We start from the raw sequence: 23,685 nt of genomic DNA, 5'->3' as shown, positions 1-23,685 counted from the left end.
CTTAGAATTTCAACTATGTTGATACAGTAAGGAAACTGCATTTAGATTTTTTAAATTGTTTTGACACCAAGCTAATTTTATTGCAAAATTGAAGCCAAAGTGCTTGATGTTAATAATCCAGTGCCTTTTAATCGTGCTGTGGAAAAATGTAAGCATTTCTAAAGCCTGTAGTTTCATTCTAAAAAATAACTGAGATATTTGCATTTTAATTTGTTTTATCTTACAATACAATCTATTCTTATATGGTGTCATTTGTGAAATGCATCCTAAGGCACTCTTCTAGCCTATATCATTCCCCCCTGTGCTTTGGCCACTTGATGCACTAGGCAAAATGGCTGAAAATGGCTCCCAAAAGCAAAACACAAATTTCCTTTTATGGCTGACCGTAAAAAACCTAGGACCAAGCTTGCAAAGCTTAATTTGTGTGATTAATCCATACTCATAGAAACAGTCCACTGCAGTGAGAGTTTCAGATATAAGGAAGTGCCACAGTTAAAGGGCTGAAATCCACACCTTGGGCCAGATCCTAGTTCTTTCTATGTCCTCCTTACTCCAGCTGCAAAAAGGAGATCATAAAATTGGCCTAAATCATGTGTCGCTTGCAAGAGGAAGGAGAGTGGCTAGAGCACTGCTGCTTTCTGGCAATCCACAGCTGTCAGAATGGGCATTTTGAGGAACATTGCCAGCTGCTGCAAGTTAGAGCAGCACTGAGGGTGCTCTAACTTTCACAGGCAGCTTAACCAGCCCAAAGCTGGAACTAGGAACTAGGGAGCTGAAAGGCAAAGTAAAGCCACCTTTGTCCTCCTTGCCCCCTCTCAGATTCACACAATGTACTGCTAAGCCAGAGTCAAGGACTGAGGCTCTTGAATGTGGCACTGACCCTTCAACTTCATACTTACAAGCAGTCCCCATAAGTGTTTGCAGGCTCAAGTCCTAATTCTCTTATGTTAGTATATCTCCAGTGACGTATATGGAATTGTATCAATGGTCTCTAAATGAGAGGAGCTGGATCGGTATGTCTAGTAGTAACCAGAACTTGTCTTGTCTGATAATCTCTTTCCTCCTATAAAAAATTTAATAACCAGGTTTTATAGTTCTATAATTTGATTAATGCTTTATGCCATCCAAAAGATATGACGGTAGAATATCTCTTTTTAGATTTTTTTTACTTAACATAGGATAGTATATTTATGCAAATTTATTATCAACTCCTGCTGAGCAAAGCTAGATGTACCTAAAGTTTACAATAGCATGTGCTTTAAACATCTAGGAGTTAATCTGTGTCAGAAAATAAAAACAATATGACAGCAGAGAATAAATATTAGATAAAATATTATGACTGAATCGTAGGTTAAAAGTAATTCTGCTAAACAGTTGCCCATGGAGAATTGCAGCAAATTTTGCAATTTACAATCTATGAAGTGCTAAGAACAATTTAAATTTATTCCATTCCAAAAAACAAACTCTTAGCTCTTTGGATTCCTATTTCTAAAATCGTTGTCCGTGTATTGTTAAATGAACAGCCATTTTAGAGTGAAAGTAACATTTTCATTATAATAAAAGTATAATGATTTCTAAGTCTTGAACTCCTTATTGCAATTTCTTCCTTTTTAACATTGGTGAAGGAATATATTGCTCTTGAAAATGAAGAACTAAAGGAACTGATTTAAACCAAGCTCCCTGGTATGGATCTTCAACATCATGGGCATTTCTTAGCAGGCACCACCATTTATATTAAATGTTTAAGTGCCAAATTGTGGCCCGGCTTTTTTGACATTCCCTTAATCCCTTGCCTGTGTTACCTACATTGTGGGTAACAGTGTGGAAAGGGAAGCAGGCCCTTCAGAGCCACTATGAACCCCCTTCTGTGCAGGTGGGCTGAACATGGTGGCAATGGGACAGAGCCTTCACACTACACCCAATGCACTGGCCAGAATAACTGTGCCAAAGAACTGCACTGAACCCACTTCCAGTACAATTTACTCCCTCCTTGGGGAGCCAGGAGAGAGAGTGTGATTGAGTCACAATCTCTAGCCCAGGCTGCTCCAGGGAGTGCAGTAACACCTAGCCCTTTCTCAGGGCTGGTCATATAGTCTCAATCTAACCTAGAGTGGGTCTTTTGTTGTGAAAAAATGGGATGCAGAATGAGATAATAAATGTCATTTTCATTTGTGACCCTAAGGCTAGAGGTTAATTAGAAGTGAGCAAAGAAACTGAAACAAAATTCAAAAACTTCGAAAATGGAGGTTTTCAGATTTTTTTTTAATTGCTCAATTTCTCTCACAAAAGTGAAATTTTATTGTTAGCCCATTTTCTCTCAAAAATCTGCCTATTTCCAACTGCATGTGCAAAATTTAAAAGAAAAAAATCAGTTTTTTTTTCCAGATCAATGTTACTTCACATCAAAATCATGAGAAATTTCTGTTACTGATGTGAAACTAGCAATTTGACAGAATAATTGTGCAACAGCTTGAAACAAAACTATGAAAAGGTTCATATGTAAAAATAGTAGGATTTGTTTGTACAGCTCTACCTTGAATCAAGGTCTCTAGAAACGAAAGGCGAGTGCAGTAACTCATTCTGGCTACCTGCTGTCAATCATATTGTAGTATCCCAGGTAATTAAACCAAAGAATGACATTGGGGAAAATTCTGCTCCTTGAACAAATGTAGGCTCTCTCCAATGTCAGGGAGAACCAAAAATGCACCTCCAAGGATAGATTTTTTTTAAATTATTTTTAATTATTGCATTTGTTTTTGAAAGATGATGATGGCTCTGTACTGTTGGAATATTGAAAGGTTTTTTTTATTAAGATGAACAGCCACTTATTTTTAATGGCCTGGAACATATGCAAAACATGCATTCATGTTCCCATTTTTTATATTTTATAATTGCTCTCTTTTTTTCTGTCTTGGTATATAAGAAAACTCCATTAGTTATGATATAGAGCAGTGGAGCCCTTGTCAGTTCAGCAACTGATAAACTCAGAATATTCCTATCTAGAAAAAACTGTCTAGCAAAAATTCCTTGCACTAGCAAAATGTTTGTTCAGTAGAACAATAGATGGAGAAAGACAAACTGATGTATGCAGTGCTTGTGCCTAATGTATTGCTGATATTGTTCAAAGACCTGCTGCACTTTATTTTTTTAACACACATTTATTTTTATTTTTATTTTTATTTTTTGAAGAGTGAGGACAAATCTTTAAGAAGTTTGTCTTTGTGTAAATACCATTGCCATAATGTTGTTAAGGTTAGTGCCAGACTTTAATACCTACAGCATTAAAATCAAAGTCCATAAGGTAACCTGCTAAGGAACTACTGGTAGTTATATTTGCACATTGACATTTTTAGAACACGTTCCAGGATTAGTTTAATGAATTACTTTAGTTGGTGCATGTGTTCCATTTCCTCCTTTTTCTCTGCTTAAACCCATTTTCATTCTTTTGGACTCCTAATACCAAGTAACTACCATACTGCTGAGTAAACAGAGTTGGAGTTTTTTAGCCTACTTGTATGAGTATTACATTTCTCAGATAGTCATATTATAAATATCGCATACAAAATACTTGAGCTCAGGCCTTAGGGAGGTTATGATCAATATGTTGATGACCAGTTTAATTCAGGTTTTCAAGCATTAGACCAGATTTTTAAAGATATTTAGGCATTGATCCACTCAGCATTCCAACCCCTATGTCTCATTTTAAAAAGGGACTTGGGTATGAAGGAACCTAAATCCCATTGATTTTAAATTGGCATAATTCTTTAGCTTCACTTTTATTATAAAGGGGATTTAAAAATGAAAAATAAATCTCTAATTGATTAAACATTAGAATGTATTTACCGAATAAGCTGTCATCATTTTAAACTATTTTGTGATTCAGAATGATTGAAACCAACTGACAAAAGCAAAGAACCCAATTCTCGAACCTTTACTCAACTCTGGGTAGCACTGACTCACAAGGACAGTCCAATTGAAGTCAATGTTACTATTGATATGAGTAACTGCTACTCAAAATGAAAATTGAATACTCAGGGTCTTAGTAGTAAATATTGCTTTTGGCTGAGAGAAACACATTTAGCACACAATTTCTGATTTTCAATACTCATGGTTTTATTTTGCACCATTTAAACTCTCAAAGATCATGAGCAGCATAAAAAAGGACATCATTAGTGCAAAGTTAATATCTCACAATTTAACTGAATAGAACAAACTGGGGGAGTGTTAGATTTTACAGTAAAACTTGTAAAATTGTACACAGTAGCTGTGAAATTGCTGTATGACATGAGAGCTTGACTAAAAGTAACCAAGAAACAGACTAGAAGGATCTTTGGTGTTTTCCATTAACTGCAAAGTTTGTATGGAAATAATATTAGATCAGCAGTGGAATTTTAAGTATAATAAATTGGATGTTTCATCTAATTATTGAAAAAAGATTGTGTTGATTATCCCTATATATGCTGATTAATGCCTGTTGAAATTTTAAACACTAATCTCAAAATGCACTTGGTGAATCGATCAGTGGTGTTTTCTATTAACCTTGAAGGTTACTTGAAAATGCTGATGAAAATCATCTCATGTCAACATTGCAATTTCATACAAAGCAATTGGGCCAGGTAATTAGAACACCCGAATAATAAATGAGTATCTGGATGATGATTTGCTCATATTTGTGTTTTAACCTTAAAAGGTTGCTGAAATACTCTGGCATTAATGAAAATAAACTTTGACTAGCAACATGATCATGAGCCAGATAGCAAGGAAGTGCTGATTTTTAAACCCAGGCCATGTCATTCACTGTTTTCTCTGATTCTGTTTCTCTATCTGTAAAATGAGACTAGCAGGACTTAATGGTCTGCCTCACAGAGATGTTGGTAAATGTTTGCAAAGCTATCAACATAAAAAGCATGATATAATCACTAAGCATTAATGTACACCATTTGTTAATGCACTTCAGCTCAAGGATCTCTATGCCACTTAAATCCTGCATAGAGAGTGCATTGGAGTGGTGGGGAAACCCTGGAGCCCTGGGAAAGGGTCTTTACCCCAACTTTCCAGAATCAAATATGGAAGGTCACAATGGGGCCAGGCAAGGGAAGGGACCCCAGAATCACTTGAATCTGAGCAGAGGTCGGTGAAATTTTTCAGACCATTAGTATATAAATCAAAAATGCAGTTTTGGGACGACTATTAACGAATTGGACACATACACTGAATCGTATCAGCCAAAAAAAAATTTAAAAATTGGGGTCTAGATTCACAAGGGCACTTGTAAATATCTAGCCCTTCATTTATTTTACTTTTATTAAGAGTTAAAAATGCCCAAAATCTAAACAATATTTTTCTGACTTTTTTGCTTCACCAAAAATCTTGAAAAATGTCAGTTTTGGTTTGACCAAATTCAGTTTTTTTTATTTGAACTGCAGCGACCTGAAAAATCAGTTATTCACTCAGGTCTAAACGGGAGTCCCATAGCATCTGCGCCAGGGGGCTGCACCAACTGTCCAGCCCCACAGCCTGGCTCATGGTTGGGAGTGAGGGATGGATTTATCCCCGCAACCAGTGCACACTAACCCTGCACGGTGCCTGAATCCTCTGTGTTCTTAGCTATTAAGAAGTCCACAACATATTTTAAAATAACAACAACTAAATAGAAGGTTAGGTATTTTTGAAGACTTTTGTGGCTGCACAAATTAATGACTTGTTTATTTCTCAGAAGTCGTGATTTTAAAACAAAATATAAGGTTACTTGTCTTGAATGAGTTGCTATAGGGAGTTAGAAAATTGCAGTATAATAATTTTTTCCAGCCAATTGCATTTCAATTACAAGGGTCAGTTGATTATGTCTCTCATGTTATATTCTTTTAGAAAAAGACCTAAAATGTTTTAAACTAAAATAAGGACAAGACATATGGTTGGAGCATTTGGGAATACACTGGAATCTATTCTGACTCCATTTGTGATGATCTTGCTCTGAGATCAATGGGATACAAGTCATTGATTCAAGCTCAAATGTCTGTAGCACTGACTAATGTCCTTCCTGACTGATTAAGGCTAGTGGGGAAGAGCTGTGTCTGGAGGTGCATGGGTGTGGTGTTCTGTCCCATCTAGTGGCACCGAGACCACTTAGAGAGATTAATGAATTTGTTCTACATACCTTAGCTAATAGCCAGTTGGCTTTTAGCTCATGCGGTAGAGGCTCATGCACTAAGCTCCAGAAGTCTCAGGTTCGATCCTGCCCCCCGATGACCAGAGTCTGTCACTGTTACACATGTAACACATATGTAAAAGAGATCCAGAATCAGAGATCAGATATACTTAAGTCTGACTCCTGATCCTGGATTCCTGACTCTTGATGCCTGAGACTTGTAATGTGGAGGTAGCAAAAAATGATAATGGGAACAGTCTCTTCATCCAAGTGTCTGCCTTGTTGGAGCTGCAGGTTTCTATCTTCTCTTATTCCCTGATGTGTTCATGAAGCAGATAGTGATTGGTGCAGGTTTAAACTGATGTATCACCAACCATGCCTCTTACTGCCTCACCACTGAGGTCTTCCTCACGGCAGTTTGGCAGGCATTTTTGCTTTAATTATTAATAATATTTTGTGTAGTGTTCACAAAGAATTTACTAAGGGCCAATTCCTGAGGTTTGAGTTTTCCTGGATAAAAACTGAGTAACACCAGTGCCAAACCAAGTATTCAGTAATCATGCCTCAGGCCCACAAAAATCATGAGATTAGCTTAAAAATAATGAAAATTTAAAAATACTCAATTTTTGAGCCCTTTGGGTTCATGTTTTTGAGCTTTTCAAGGGCTATAAAGTTAGCTTTTCTTAATGAAAGCTAAGATTGTCATGTAATCACATCACTCCAGAAGTTGGGACTCCAAGAAAAACACCTTGTGTTGAGAGACTGGCAATCAACTCCAAAGAGTTTTTGGCAACATGACGGCACCCTTGTAAGCACCTCCCTAAAGGGTACTTGCTTTCTCCTCCACTCTCCTCTGTCCCCCCTGGATCCTTCAATCACAGGTACTCTATCCTCCTCCTGAACCCCTCCTATAGTGTCCTAATTGCCCACCATGCCACAGGCTCCCTGTGTCTCAGCCTCTGAACACACTATGCCAGGGGTTCTTTTGTGTCCCCAGTGAGGGAGCCTCTCCTCCATCACAGAGAGTACTTATTTTCCTTCCCCCCAGAAGGAAGTGGGACAGCTATGTGTCTTCTCTCTTTCTCTTCCTCCTCCACCAAACATGATGCAGGATATGGCGGATCAGCTTGTTGGGAGGAAAGAAGAAAAGGAAGCTCTCCTCTAGGCTCTTCTCGTTCCCCTTGCTGACTGAGCATGGAGGTGTTGAGTGGAGTTTTTATTTCTGAGAGCTGTTCTCACACAGCAGAGGGGTTGAGGGCTGGCTGCCCGCTGCAGCTGACAGGAGCACTTTTGGCTTTGGTGCTGAGGACCTCTCCACACCAGTCTGAGAGTTAGGAAGGAAGCGGGAGGCAAGAGAGTCCTATTTTCCTCTCTTAGCATCCCCCCTGAAATTATACCTCTGTCTGGAAAAAGTAGCTTTTAAGACAGGGAGAGATGGTGCTTGGCTGACATGAAGAGACAAACTGTTCCAAGAGATCATAGGAATCTGTGTTATTGAAGGCATGATGCCAGGAATGGTATCGTGGACCCTGACAGAGTCATTTTTGTCTCTCCAGCAGGGGGTTTGAGCAGCTGCAGCTGTTGGGACCGATCAGGACATGACAGTCAGTCACAAGCAGATGGAGGGAGCAGTTCAGAAAAGGGATTGGGAGCACCACAGGTGGTGAATAGGAGAGTTGGAAGATATAAAAGCAGTGATGTAGGCAGGGCCGGCTCAAGCAAAAAAAAAAAAAAAAAAAAAAACACGGTGCGGCCAGAATGGCAAAGCAAAAAAAAAAAAATACAACCTGTGGCGTGGCCGGAGCACGGGTGCAGGGAGACCGGCTGGGGCTGGAGGGGGGGGCTGGGAGGGGGAGGGATCGGGCGGGAGAGAGAGAGAGAAGGGGATGGCCAGGGCTACAGCAGGGGCGCTGCCATGTGGCCTCCTGCTGCCTGCCACGAGGGCTCCACTCCGGTCGGCGGGGAAGGAAGGAAAAGGCATGCCCTGCAGGTCGCTCTGGTTCTCCGCGCCGCCGCCCTCTACAGGGCAGCCAGAGTGGAACAAGAACAACAAAAAAAGGGGGCCGTGCCGCCCTAGGCTTGGGCAGAATGCTGCCTCAAACAATCTGCCGCCCCAAGCACCAGCTTGCTCAGCTGGTGCCTGGAGCCAGCCCTGGATGTAGGCTGTGTGAAATTAAGTGGGGAGTTGTGGAAATGTAGCAGGATTTAATATGTTTTATAGACAAGAATCCAGTGACAGGATTGAAGTGAGGGAGGAGATATGGACAAACAGTGTAAGTGGAAGATGACATTAGCAATGGCATGAATTAGGATATTTGGCTTAAGTTCACCTATACAAAATTAAGCATTCAGTGCTTGTATTACATTCTTTTTTTTGTACAATCTACAGTATTTTGTATTTTCAAAGTCTTTTTCTTTTTTTTCATTAAAATGAAACAGAAAAAGTGTGTACCAACAATAACATCAACTTTGTTTTAAATTCAGAAGTGTTGAAATTGAACTCCTCATCATTTTTACCTTGTGTATTAATACTTCTTTATGACTTATACTATGTTTTTTAAATCTTCTGTGACCTTACAGTTGACATTGTGTTCTCATTAGTTTATCAATAGTCAGAATTTCATCTAATTATATGTAGTTGTCCTATGTAACAGACTGATTAGCACTCAATATTGATTCTAGAAGAACACCATTTATTCTGGTTTTGCACTCTCTCCTGAGTGGAAGTCAGATATTCACTATTTTATTGCCTGGTGTACGACCAGTATTGATGCTCTTTGGTTTCTTTTGAGTGTAAAGCAAGATGGAAAGATTTCTAGTGTCCACGACTTTTGGAAGTCCCACTTCTGGGTAATAAAATAGCCTAAAAAATAAGCCTTAGTAATACTTTAGAAAAATTTCATCCTCTTTATACCTACCACCCAAACTCTTTGAACATGAAACGAACCTGGGTGGTGTAGACCCATTGTAGCCTTCTGTGATAACACATTTTATATTTGATAAACATTTTTCTTTTAATACAGTCAAATATAATACTATATATAATCACATTTTATTTTAGAATTGATACAAGTTAACATTTCTAGCTGTATTCAGTTTTGAATCACCAGTGTACAACCCATAGCAGCAGTATAGATCAGAGCTAGATTCTGATCTCATGTATGCCAGTGTAAGTCCCAAGAGCCGCCATTGGAGTTGATGATGTTACTTGGGATTTACCCCAGTGGAAATGAAAGCAGAAGCTGGCCATCGAACGCTTGGAAGGTATCTGTATAGCATACTTCTAATATTTTAATAGTAATCTCTGTTTGAATTTTAGGCACTTTTCATGTCTGTCTTCTAAATACATGTGTTCTGGAGTTCCAGCAGTGATGAGTACCTTGTTGGCCAACATAAATGCTTTTTATGCTCACACTACAGCTACAACTAATGTGTCTGCCTCAGATCGTTTTGCTGCTACCAACTTTGGTGTAAGTATAATTTCTTTACCCTGGCAATATGATAGAATTCCCAGTATCTACTTTCTAAGAGTTGATGTAGCATGGAACCTATGACATTAGGGATGGTAATATTTTCAAAAGTGTCTAAGGCTGTAACTACACTTGGAGCTAGGGTTGCGATTCCCAGCTCATGTAAACATATTCACGCTAGCTCTCATTGGGCTAGCATGCTAAAAATAATGGTGTAGCCACAGTAGCATGGGCAGCAGCGAGTAGCAGCATGGACTAGCTACCCCAAGCACGTACTCATAGGGGCCAGGTGCGTTTGTACTTGAGCAGCTAATCTGTGCCACTACTTACTGCTGTCCGTGCTACCTTGGCTACATTACAATTTTTGGTGCTTCAGCTCAATAAAAGCTAGTGTGATTATATCTGCACAACACTAGCTCCAAGCGTAGCAGTGCCCTTAGTTACTTCGGAAAAAGAGACTTAGGTGCTTTTGAAAATGTTGCCGTGGGTCTCTTTGATAAGTTAATATTAGCATGTTGCGTACTTTGGTCACATCTTTTTTTAAACTCTTACATACATAAAGATTGGCATGCACATTATTTGTGACATTTTCAATGAAATTCACATCAGAAGAATTTTGGTTTGATTTAAGGTAGACGCTTACAAACTCATCACAACTCTATATTAAGATCGATAGACCAGTACCTCAGATGGGATATTGGATGTACTTGGACCCAATGGATCTGGCCCTAAATCATCAGAATAGAACCTTCAGGGCCATTAGCATAAGAATATTTGTAGTGACGGTCTTTAAAAATGTGCATTTTTTGCAATTTTGCATAAGTCAGTAATAGAGAAACATTATAATGAAGATTCAGCATCTTTTCAGATGAGAGTGTTACCATCATTAGTGGAAACACCAACTAAGATTTTTCCCTCTAACTAGTTACAGGAATAATTCTACATATATAATAGGAACTAGGAGTAGGTGTCTTTCCTTTGTCTCCATCATTAGGGAAAGTGCTTGCAATAAATCTTTCATCTAAGAAACTAAAAATTACACCTTCTGTTTCGTTCGGTACTGAACTCTCTTTCTGAATGCCTCTCTTTTGTAGAAGTACATGGCATCAGGACATGACTATTAGAAAACACAAATGATCAAAGTGTGCCAATCCTGTATAGGGAAAGTGAAGTTAAACATGATATTTCTGTTTGGTATAACTGGAATGGCTCTTAAAGTTAGACTCCTGGTAGAATGATTTTAAATAGGTACATACACTATACAAGACAAGAAAGATGGCTTATCAAGGGTCGTTTTCAGTTGTTGAAAACTCAGTATGGAATTAGAGTGTTCTGCGTACTAAGGGCGAGATCATGAGATGATGTAATACCTACTCTCAGGAAGTGGCAAAGCAGCCCAGGAGAGAGATCATGACTCTCCTGGTTCCCCAGCACCTTCAGGGAGGGAGCAAACTGTGCTGTGTCAATACCTAGCATAGTGTGTACTGCTCAGTGCTTTGATAGTGGTAGAACTAAGGATCTGCTCATTTCTCCAATCTCCACTTCCCTTCCCCTAGCTACACTGGGGAGGTTGGCAAAAGAAGGGAGAGTAGCAGCTCTGGGGAGCCTGCTTCCACTCCCACACTACTACTCATGATGTGGGTAGCCAAAGAACGGGCACAAACACAATTTGACCCTGAATAATTAATATATTCATTCTTCATTTTTTTTAGTTTGCATTGCTATTATTTGTATGTTAACCATTTTTAAGGAATAATCCTCTGATTCATTACCTAATGCAAACACACACTAATGATTTCTAAAATATTATTTATTAACATCTATTTTAATAAATTTGGGATTTAATCAAATATCAAACACAATATTAATGAAGTACAAATTGCAGCTGCATGAAGCACTGTCTAGTGATTAGGGCTGTCTAGCGATTAAAACAAATTCATCGCGATTAATTGTGCGATTAAAATAATTAATTGTGATTAATCGTGTGATTAATTGCACTGTTAAACAAACTAAGTGTAATGAAAATATTTCCACTTCTGCATGATTTTCAAGGGCATTATTATCAAATAATAAAATTTGGTGGGGGGTTTTTTGTTTTTTTTTTGGTTGTTTTTACAACATAGGACACAATTTTCAGACTAAGGCCAAGAAAATAATTCCATCTGTGCCTGAAACAAATTTTTTGTAAAGAAAATTCATTCCGAGCATTTTTCCACAGTATGCAGTAAATCAAATTTAGATTCATAACTATTATGTACAGCGTTATTACATATTTTCTCCATGAAGGGCCTTGCATGCTTAAATCCCCAGTTTGGTGGCAGCCTCTCCCAGGACTGGGATTCAAACTCAATGCACCTCAGTTTTCCCCTCTATAAAAGGGTAATAGTGATACCCGTTATTGTGAAGATCTGTAAGATTTATAGATGAAAAGTACTAGCTGACTATACATTACTACTATTATTTAATTACTATGTTACCAAATATTCAAGTGATGAAACTTAGATGTGTTTATTCAGGTTCTAATTTTAAAAGTACATTGATGGTTTGTTATTAGGGCTGTCATGCGATTAAAAGAATTAATTGTGATTAATCGTGCAATTAATTGCACTGTTAAACAATAATAAAATACCATTTATTTAAATAGTTTAGGATGATTTCCACATTTTCCAATATATTTATTTCAATTATAACAGAGAATACAAAGTATACAGTGCTTACTTTATATTTATTTTTTATCACAAATATTTGCACTGTAAAAAACAAAAGAATTCGTATTTTTCAATACACCTAATACAAGTAACGTAGTGCCATCTCTTTATAATGAAAGTTGAACTTACAAATGTAGAATTATGTACAAACATAACTGCACTCAAAAACAAAACAATGCAAAACTTTAGAGTCTACAAGTCCACTCAGTCCTATTTCTCGTTCAGCCAATCACTAAGACAAAAAGTTTGTTTACATTTGCAGGAGGTAATGCTACCTGCTTCTTGTTCACAATATCAACCTGAAAGTGAGAACAGGTGTTTGCATGGCACTGTTGTAGCTGGCGTCACAAGATATTTACATGCCAGTAAAGATTCATAAGTCCTTTCATGCTTCAACCACCATTCCAGAGGACATGTGTCCATGCTGATGATGGGTTCTGCTCAATAACAATCCAAAGCAGTGCGGATGGACACATGTTCATTTTCATCATCTGAGTCAAATACCACAAGCAGAACATTGATTTTCTTGTTTGGTGGTTCGGGTTCTGTAGTCCGCATTGGAGTGTTGCTCTTTTAAGACTTCTAAAAGCATGCTCTACACCTCGTCCCTCTCAGATTTTGGAAGGCACTTCAGATTCTTAAACCTTTGGTCGAGTGCTGTAGCTATCTTTAGAAATTTCACATTGGTACCTTTTTTGCGTTTTGTCAAATCTGCAGTGAAAATGTTCTTAAAACGAACAATATGTGCTGCGTTCAGTCACAAATTTAATTAACACGTTATTTTTTTAATGAGCGTCATCAGCATGAAAGCATGTCCTCTGGAATGGTGGCCGAAGCATGAAGGGGCCTATGAATGTTCAGCATATCTGGCACGTAGATACCTTGCAATGCTGGCTACAAAAGTCCTTTGTGAATTCCTGTTCTCACTTTCTGGTGACATTGTAAATAAGAAGTGGGCAGCATTTCTGCTGTAAATGTAAACAAACTTGTTTGTCTTAGTGATTGGCTGAACGAGAAATAGGACTGAATGGATTTGTAGACTCTAAAGTTTTGCATTGTTTTCTTTTTGAGTGCAGTTATGTAACAAACAAAAAATCTACATTTGTAAGTTGCAATTTCATGATAAAGAGATTGCACTGCAGTACTTGTATGAGGTGAACTGAAAAATACTGTTTTGTTTATCATTTTTACAGTGTAAATATTTGTAATCAAAAATAATATAAAGTGAGCCATGGATACTTTGTATTCTGTGTTGTAATTGAAATCAATATATTTGAAAATGTAGAAAAACATCCAAAAATATTTAATAAATTTCAATTGGTATTCTATTGTTTAACAGTGCAATTAAAACTGCGATTAATCGTGATTAATTTTTTTGAGTTAATTGAATAAATTAACTGCTATTAATCGACAGCCCTATTTGTTATTAAAACATTCTGGCACTTATACTTTTGTTGAAATGGCACGTTACTGTTTCAACAAAACCCTTTATCAGATGTTTTATGTTTGATCCAGCTTTTGAAATGTAAAGTTTTGCTGTTTATTTCATCATGGATTTTCTCTTCTTTATTTCCATTTTGCTAGTGAGCAGAACATTTTTTTTTATCCTCAGCTTGGAGGGGCAGATTAAGTCCTCTCTCTGATGTTAATGCCAATTTACCTTTGACGCAAATACCAATCCAATTTGTAGTTCAACAGATGGGTAGAAAGACAGTATTAAAACATCTCTAATAGAGGTTCTGGGCTCTGTTTTCAAACAATTGACTTATAGGCAAAATATAAGATTATTTTTCTCATTTCTGAAGCCCTCTGGGTCAGGTTGCATGATAGTGGATAGCTGCACAACATTCATCAAAAAGAACATCCCAAATTTAAATTCTCAAGCCTACATCTGGGATGGATTTGCCTCAGTATTTCAGTGGAGATTTATAACATGGCAAAAACATCCCCTTGTGTTGAACACTTAATGGAACTGTGCCAGATCAAAGGCTTTATGTGTAGGTTAGTACTCCCCTGCCATGCAAGTTATACCATGGTCACATCATTGCATAATTCAGAAGTGTGATAGAGGTCAGTACATATGTTTATGGGTATCAGATCTTGCTACTTCCAATAGTCTGTAGCCTTTACATATTCTGATGGTGTAACTGCATGTTTCTTTGCAATTGGATAAGGGGTATAAGTGTTTCAACACAAAGCATGAAAGGCATACAACTCTCATTAACATTACTGGGACTCACACAGCTCAGTTGTGTGCATTGCACTAAAATTTTTCCCTTGGGCCTTTATATGCCAAAATCACAAGTCAATCTCCATTTTCAAAGGGAAAAGCTATTGCTCAGATAGGTTTCACAAGGCCACCATCTCTAATGGGTCATTGTCTGGGTACACCACAAGAAGGACAGGAGACACTTGTTATGGATTTTAATCAGGCCGCAACTTTATTATATAGATGTCTGGGACTACCTGGCAGATAAAGTGTACAGTGCAAGCAAATCCATATTTATTCAAATCAATTCTCTGGGGCATCCATCAGCTCCCCTTTGTTTCCATCCAGGTCCCCCAGCCGACCCATGGCTTGGACCTTACCATCCACCAGCCTCGTAAGAGGGTTAAGGTGGGCTATGAGAACAGGGGGCGTTGGCTCCCTGTCATACCAATCATAGGAGTCCCCAACTCCCTCCCCCATTCTGTATTTTTACATCTTGCTAAAAATCCCCTGTGCAAACAAATAATGTGCTCTCCAGTTTTAAAAGGGGCAAGCAGAGTTTTGTAAGGAGCTGAATACAGAAACAGAACAAGCTGATCTTTTCTGACAAGCCACACACCCATCACTGAAAACCTGTGAACTTTAATTTGAATTGATACTGTTGTTGTTCAGAGTCTTCTGACATTATTTTTTCAGTTTCCCTAGGTATTTTTGTTTTAGTTATTTACTTAACAACGCATCAGTTATTAAGATAAAGGAAAGCAGTTTAGGGGAAAGGCTGCTGTGCTTCACTAATGCATTTTAAGGCTGCATGATGGTGAATGAATGCCAGAGATTTGTGCTATATTAGATGAATCATGAAATATGGCAGAAGGCATAACACATTTACGGTTTCTGATATACTTACTGTTATGTCAGACCAATGCTTTTATACAAATAAATTGAAAACTGCACACTTTCCAAACAGATCCAGAATGGAAGGCAGCAGATTGTATGCTTTGTGATAAATGTGTGGGCTGTAGATTTACACACATAACTACAGAAACTTGGCACCACATTGTGTCTCATGTACAAATGTTCATGTCTTCTTTGTACAGAGGGAAAAGTTCATAAAACTGCTGGATCAATTGCACAATTCACTGAGGATTGACCTATCTAAATACAGGGTATGTATAACAGATCCTACTAAGGGACCAAATCATACATTGTTTAGTATAAATATATCAGTGCACTTTATCTGCTTATACCATTTTAGACATGAATATCTAGTCTGACATGAAATTTGAAAGAATAAAGATGCTCACACTATCACCAATCCTTGAATTAGAATTCAAATTTTAGGACATCAGTGTTTTAATAAAAAGAACAGGAGTACTTGTGGCACCTTAGAGACTAACAAATTTATTAGAGCATAAGCTTTCATGGACTACAGCCCACTTCTTCGGATGCATACAGAGTGGAATAAATATTGAGGAGATATATATACACACATACAGAGAGCATAAACAGGTGGGAGTTGTCTTACCAACTCTGAGAGGCCAATTAAGTAAGAGGAAAAAAAAAAACTTTTGAAGTGATAATCAAGATAGCCCAGTACAGACAGTTTAATAAGAAGTGTGAGGATACTTACAAGGGGAGATAGATTCAATGTTTGTAATGGCTCAGCCATTCCCAGTCCTGAAGTGGGCTGTAGTCCATGAAGGCTTATGCTCTAATAAATTTGTTAGTCTCTAAGGTGCCACAAGTACTCCTGTTCTTTTTGCGGATACAGACTAACACGGCTGCTACTCTGAAACCTGTCAGTGTTTTAATAAAACCATATTTTCTGATCTTTCTTGAGATTAACAGCTAAGAAAGGAGGGTCATTGTGTGATATTTCAATTGGTGAGGCAGTTTTTTAGAGTTTAGAAAATCAAAAGTTTCATTCAGCATAAGTGTCTGTCTGTGGGTTCCTTCAGTGTTGAAGAATGATATCCACTCCCTATCAGACTATAAGGATAGTTGAGTAGTCCTTTGATGGTATGAGGCCATTAAATGACCACCAAAAATGTTTCCTGGGTATCAATCTGCCTGCTAATCTAGGGAACTCTTAGTATTTCACATAAATTCCAATTCATTAAGCTTATTATGAAACTACTAACATTGTTTCTGAACTGATTTATATATGATGGAGAGCAAATAAAAGGTTTTCCTTTAAATCACAAACAGTATTTCTTTAACCTTTTTCATTGCAGTATTTTCTATGAGATTTTTAGAATTGGCAATGCAATATTTTAAAACTTACATATTGTTACCACAGGCCCTAAGAGTTCCCAAAATGGTCAGTTTGGGCCTAACTCTGCTCCCATTGATGTCATTAGGCATTTAACCATTGACTTCAATGGGAGTGTAGATGGACCAACACCAAGCGCGGTTGATAATCCCACCCACTGTGTTTATCGCTTTCTTTGTTTTCCTGAAAGTTTTTTTTTTCTTAACATTTTAAGGGTCTTGCCCTTAACCTTATACTTATTTCCTTTTCCCCGATTAACTAGGATAATTTTCCTGCCAGCAATTCTGAAAGGCTTCAAGACCTGAAATCAACAGTAGACCTGCTAACCAGCATTACTTTTTTTCGAATGAAGGTACCACACTTTATCTCTGTTACTGGCATCAGAGAAACATAGTGCACATTTATTTTCTAGGAAAGCCACACGGTATTTGGTGCTCTTGATCACCACTGTCAAACCCCAATGATTAGGTTGTGCTCTTGATATCTTAGCTTGATGAATGCTGCACTGAGACTTGATTTAAGATACAGAACATCACTGGTTATAGTCTCTAAATATATTTCAGCTGCCTTAGTTTTAAATTAAATCCCTAAGCTTTCTGAAGATCTAGTTAAATGGAAATCTTATACTGAAAGAATGCAAAAGGGAGAGAATGCAGAAGTGCTACAAACTATCTTTATCTTTCTCTGGTTTAACTGAAGAGATATTATTGAACTGCAGCTCCTAAGAATATACAGTAGAACCTCAGAATTACAAACATGAATAGAGGTTGTTCATAACTCTGAAATGTTCATAACTCTGAACAAAATGTTATGGTGGTTCTTTCAAAAGTTTACAACTGAACATTGACTTAATACAGCTTTGAAACTACTGTGCAGAGAAAAAACACTGCTTTTAACCATCTTAATTAAATGAAACAAGCGCAGAAACAGTTTCCTTACCTTGTCAAATCTTTTTTTAAACTTTCCCTTTATTTTTTAGTAGTTTATATTTAACACAGTACTGTATTGTACAGTGTTTGTTTATTTTGTCTCTGTTGCCTGATTGCATAATTCCAGTTCCAAATGAGGTGTGTGGTTGACCGATCAGTTCATAATTCTGAGGGTGTACTGTATGTAACAGCTGTATTTAAAAAAATAATCTTTTGTTCAGTTTTGCTCTTTTGCACCACTAAAACTAGCTTTGCTCCTGTCATCTTTCTAAGCTTGGCAGAGGGTAGACCCAATGTAGTTTTCTTGCCTCCAAAGCCAGGCAAAGATATCCTCTACTATCTAGTGACTTTTGATGTTGAATGGCTCAAACGCTTTGCCTTTGGGTTTTCATCTCTTCAATGCTATGAGCAACTGCTTTGCAAAGAGACCCTTTCATTGGTGGCAGGACTCCAGAAATTGCTTTTCTGATGCAGAAGTTACACCTGAATTAATGCTTTACCTTTAAGAGCACACAGTTGCAAATATTACTCACCTGGTCTGTCAAGTCAGTGCTCTGACTTTTTATCATTGTTCATTAACAAGAAGCCATTCAAGGAGAGAAAGTATTACTTTTCAAATGACAGTTGTCCTGTTTGTACTTTGTATCTAGCAGTATTATAAAATAAAAATCATTCTACTGGAGAAAGCAAAATAACCCCCAATCTCTAACATTTGTTTAAACTCAGTTAAAATTAGGTTTAAAGCTTCTCCATTGGAGTAAGATTAGGGCTAGGTTTAGTGAACAGAATAAACTGAAAATCAAACAAAAGCAGCTGCGACATCTAAGGTATTCATCAGGAAGAAAAATGTTTCCTATTATTATTTCAAACATCAAAATGAGGCTAATGACATTAGGCCAAAACCTACTTGCCATAGGTATACAAGCAATCAATGTCAAGGTGATCATGAATAAGGTGAGCAAGATTTCCCCATGATAAGGAAAAAATACACATTGCTACAACTGGCTCAAAATATAAAAACACAAATCAAAATTTTCAATTTTTGTTAATCTAATAGTGTGTTAACAGACACATCCTATTAGTAGCAAGAGTAATATTTCAGTAACACTTATGAGCATCAGTAATGGACTAGGACTCTATTGGGCTCGGTGCTGTACAAACACAGAACAAAAAGATGGACTACTGAGGTGAAACTCAGCTTAAGTATATGTATTTTAATGGATAGGCTAAATGTTTATAGAAACAAATGCTTTAAAAAATATGTAGCTGTTTGTGCACTAAGACACTAATTCAAAAGGGCATTCCTATTTGGGAAAACATTTAAAAATGTGCTTAGCTGCTTTCCTGAATAAAGGTCTAAAGGCAAGATCATGCAATCACTTAAGCACGTATTGTACTTTTCTCATGGGAATATTGAAGTAAGCTTCAATGTGGGACTACTCCTATGCTTAAAGTTAAGCATGTGTTTAAGTGTTTCTCTGGACTGAAGCCACAGTGCATAAATCTATGTACTTTTTAATATTGTATTGATCTTTATTATATTTTATTGGTCCCAATTCTGCATTGGACAGATAACTCACTACACATAATGTACAGATTTTTCTAGTCCAGCTGTTTATGAAATTCTCTTATTTTCTGATTTTATGAAATATTCTATAAGGTCCTGGAATTGCAGAGTCCACCTCGAGCCAGTATGGTGGTTAAAGACTGTGTCAGAGCTTGCTTAGACTCTACCTACAAGTATATTTTTGACAACTGCTATGAACTCTATTCCCAGCTAATGGATCAGGTAAGACCAACCCCTTGGAATTTCTCAATGCCTTTGTTCATTCTTTTTTGTTGGTTTATATAAGGCAGGTAATAGTACAATAAATACAGAACAAAAAGAAAACAGTTGTCCAAGACATTCAAATAGTCCCATTACATATAAGGACTCTGCCTAATTCTGTTATATCTGTAGGGGAAGGAGTAAGAAGGGAGGAAGCAAGTATAAAAAACAAACTCACGGATGGGTTATGAACACTAAAATAATTAACTAGATGAGTATCAAAATGAATGTAAAAATGTCAATCCAAAAATCTATTTCCTTGTATGGGGCAAGGAAGTAAAAATGTCCATGACTTTATGGAAGAAGAAATTAGATTTGAGAACTGTATGAGGTCTGTAATTGGAAAATAGAAAAAAAATCCCATATTTCTTCAAACAATGTAATGGCTCCATCAAGAGATTTTTATGTTTTTCACTTCACTGGGGAGAAGTGTTACAACCATTTGCTGAAAGTGGTATGTTGTCTTTCTTGTGCCTTAGATTTATATATTAACAACTAAGGGTTTGGCCACACTTGCGAGTTACAGTGCATTAAAGGAGCTACAGGTGCACTAGCTCACTACCTGTCCTCACTGGCAAGGCACATAGAGCGCCTGGACTCCACAGCTAGAGCGCTCCTAGTACTCCACCTCGGCGAGTAGAATAACATTTGATGCGCCCCCGCTGGAGCGCCCCAGCATCAGTGTGAACGAGTGTTGCATTACAGTGCTCTGATCAGCCCCCGGAAATGTCCCATAATCCCCTTAAGTCAAGTGGCCACTCTTGTCATTGTTTTGGATATGCCCTTTGAAAGCTCCGTTTGACAGCTGGCATGCTTATCTGTTCCGAGACAAAGCAACCATTACTGTGGAATGCTGTGTATGTGGGGGGGGGAGGTCTGCTGCTGTCTGAACTTACAAAACAGCATGCTGACCTGCTCTCCGCCCCCCAAAAACCCACTCTCTCTTCCCCCATATAGACACAACACACTCCCCGTCACACTCCACCCCCTCCCCATTTGAAAAGCATGTTGCAGCCACTTGCATGCTGGGGTAGCTACCACAATGCACTGCTCACTGTGACCATTGCAAGAGCTGCTAATGTGGCCATGCCAGTGCGCTGTCAGCTGTCAGTGGGGACAGACTACAGCACTTTCCCTACTGTGCTCTATGAAGGCTGGTTTAACTCAAAGCGCTCTATATCTGCAAGTGTAGCCATGCCCTAAGATACATGCTTGGGGTCCACTTTTTGTATTTATCTCAAGAGAAGGGAAATTTGGAACGGTTATTACAAAAGGATATTGTTACTGCTAGAAAATTTTTGAATAAGGGCCTATCAAATCTTAGAAATCAATACAAAATAATATAGCCTTTGTCATTTTCCAAATACCACCACAAACCCTTGTAGATGTCACTCTTTTCTGTAATGTGCTCAGTCCATTTGATAAATGTTAAAATGATTAAGTTCACACCTCTGACCTACAAAAATACCCAGGCCTATATAGTACACCATTGCTTCCCCTGTGTATCATTTGTACAATACCTTTGCCCTGTTTGACTGGAAATGATATTTCAGTGACTATTCCCACTTTGGAAAGAGTAAATTATCCAGTTAGGAAAAGACATCTATGCTGTAGAGTGTATCCCATATAAGAACATGCATATTATATATGATTAGACACAGAAAATCGTTATCCGAAAGCAAACTGCAGTCAGACCCAAATACATTCTGACATGCGTCTGTCTGAGTTCAAGGAGAGCACTACATTGAGTCCATGTTGTTCTGAAATGAGAAAGGTCTAGCTATGTTGTTTGAGTCCTGTTTTATGAGCAAATGAATTTATCTCTAGATATCAAACCTTGGGTGAGATAACCTTTCAATAGTACCCTTGAGCAAAACATTTCCTCTCCAAAAATCAATGGAGTGAATTGAACCGCATTAAGGTCTGTCTGATAAAACACAAGATTCAGTAACTTTAAGCCTCCAAATACGTAAAGGGTGTATATAGTGAAAGAAATACTTCACATTTTTTATTTGTTCACCCTTGAGGAGTTATTGACTATTTTGTCAATACTGAGAATGTTTCCTTTTACATGAGAGCCAAGGACTTTTTTATATTGTGCTTTTAAAAAGGCGGAAAAAAGTTTGTAATGGAAGCGCCTCATGTTTTGATATTATAACTCCCACACATTTATCAGAGCCCTGTGATAACACACTAAGAAATGTTAAGGATACTGCGCTGCATCTCCATTTCCACTAACCATAAAGATGTATAGTTTCATAATACCTGTTTTATTTGCTTTCTGTAAATAAAGTATGAAAATCTAAATCAAATCTCATTCAAATATTAATATGTTAGAGTTTTATTTAAATACTCCTGTGAAAAGAAGGTGCATGTGATAAGACATGGTGCATTGCAGCAGGCTCTGCTGCATCAGTGATTTTGAGAGGGAGGCTTCCAGTAGCCCACTCTGCCTCCCTGGACCATACGGTTAAGGCCCCAACTCAGGCAGGTAGTTAGGCACATGCTTAATTTCAAGCGCATGTTTAAGTCCCAGTGAATTGAAGAGATACTTTCCTAAATCAGGCCTGAAGGAAGAAGAGAATGTTCTCTGAGAGAGCTTCTTACTGCAGTATTAAAACTATTTCTCTGTGTTAAACCATCTGTGCATAATGTATCGCTGTTTCTTAAGAAACAGTAGTTTTACTACTGGACTACTAGAAAAAATAATTTTACTATTCCAAAGAAAAATTCTCTAAGTTAAATGATCAAAAACAAAGGGTAGGAATAAATGGGCAGTTTTCAGAGTGGAGAGAAGTAAACATGGGTGTCCCCCAGGGATCTGTACTGAGACCAACATTTTCACAAATGACCTGGGAAAAGGGGTAAAAACAGAGGTGGCAAAATTTGCCAATGATACAAAACTACTCAAGATAGTTAAGTCCAAAGCAGACTATGAAGAGTTATAAAGGGATCTCACAAAATTAGATGACTGGGTAGCAAAATGGCAGATGAAATTCAGTGTTGTTAAATGCAAAGTAATGCACATTGGAAAACCTAATCCCAACAAAATGATGTGGTTTAAATTAGCTCAAGAAAGAGATCTTGGAGTCGTTGTGGATAGTTCTCTGAAAACATCCACTCAATGTGCAATGGCAGTCAAAAAAGCTAACAAAATATTAAGAAAGGAATAGATAATAAAGACAGAAAATATTATAATGCCACTACATAGATCCATGGTATGCCCATACTGTGACACTATACCCCATATAGTAATATTATTATGATATGAGTATGGCATAATTATGATGTATTTTGTGCAAGATAAGGCATGTGAGATATCATTGAAAAGGTTATAAATTACTGAATATGATTATCCTACTTGTATGCAAATATCTGAAGTTAGGAATATTGTCTATGTATCTATTACAAATGTGTTTACACCTGGGGAATGTCCACTAGGCAAAAGACTGTCAGTCTAGATGGCTGGCTGGGAAGAGCCATTAGGGAGAGCAATAGGTCTTAGAAGAAGATGATAATCTCCCATTGGGGAGCCTTCCTGAGGTTGCTACAAACAGCCTCCAAGTCATGGCTGTGACCAGGTCACCTGGTACTGGACTCCATCTTGGAATACCAGTGTTTTTCCACTATTTAAGGCAGGGGAGTGACATTATCGAGGTTCTTCACTGACAACCTGCCCAAAGGAGACTTTTGAAAACACCTGAGGAACTAGGATTGGACTGGCGGGAAGTGCTAGACCCAAGCTAGCGGGGTTTCTAGCCTGTGAAAGGAATACGTAGGGTTTTTAAGTTGCAAGCAAGGGCAGCTGGCCCCTTAAAAACCTCTGCAACCAGCTTAAATCATTATTTAGGGTGAGAATTTACTACTCAAATTCAATCTCTTTACTATATTAAACTTAGATTGCATTTTTGTTTATTTGCTAGGTAACCTGTTTTAATCTGTTTGCTATCACTTAAAATCTATCTTTTGTAGTTAATAAATTTATTTTTGCTTTGTCTAAAACCAGTGTGTGTGGGAGTCATAACTTGTGGCAGAAAGCTGTGTATATTCCTCTCCACGTCCAGGGAAGGGGCGAATTTCATGAACTTACATTGTACAATTCTCTGTGTAGCGCAAGACGG

General features: G+C 37.8%; 1 protein-coding gene across 1 annotated transcript in view; it reads left to right on the top strand.

Annotated features, from left to right (window-relative positions):
• The window catches only part of UNC13C (unc-13 homolog C), a 398,557-nt gene that overhangs the window by 189,761 nt on the left and 185,111 nt on the right, over window positions 1-23,685 (top strand). The window contains exons 14-17 of the mRNA XM_034783191.1: window positions 9,468-9,618; window positions 15,633-15,701; window positions 17,070-17,159; window positions 19,397-19,525. Coding sequence (XP_034639082.1) covers window positions 9,468-9,618; window positions 15,633-15,701; window positions 17,070-17,159; window positions 19,397-19,525 — 439 coding nt within the window. The remainder of the gene's footprint in view (window positions 1-9,467; window positions 9,619-15,632; window positions 15,702-17,069; window positions 17,160-19,396; window positions 19,526-23,685) is intronic.

The sequence above is a fragment of the Trachemys scripta genome, chromosome 10, assembly GCF_013100865.1.
Source record: "Trachemys scripta elegans isolate TJP31775 chromosome 10, CAS_Tse_1.0, whole genome shotgun sequence".
Classification (NCBI taxonomy): Eukaryota; Metazoa; Chordata; order Testudines; family Emydidae; genus Trachemys; species Trachemys scripta.
Note: the sequence above shows the minus strand (reverse complement) of the source record. Positions and strands in the feature narration are given on the sequence as shown.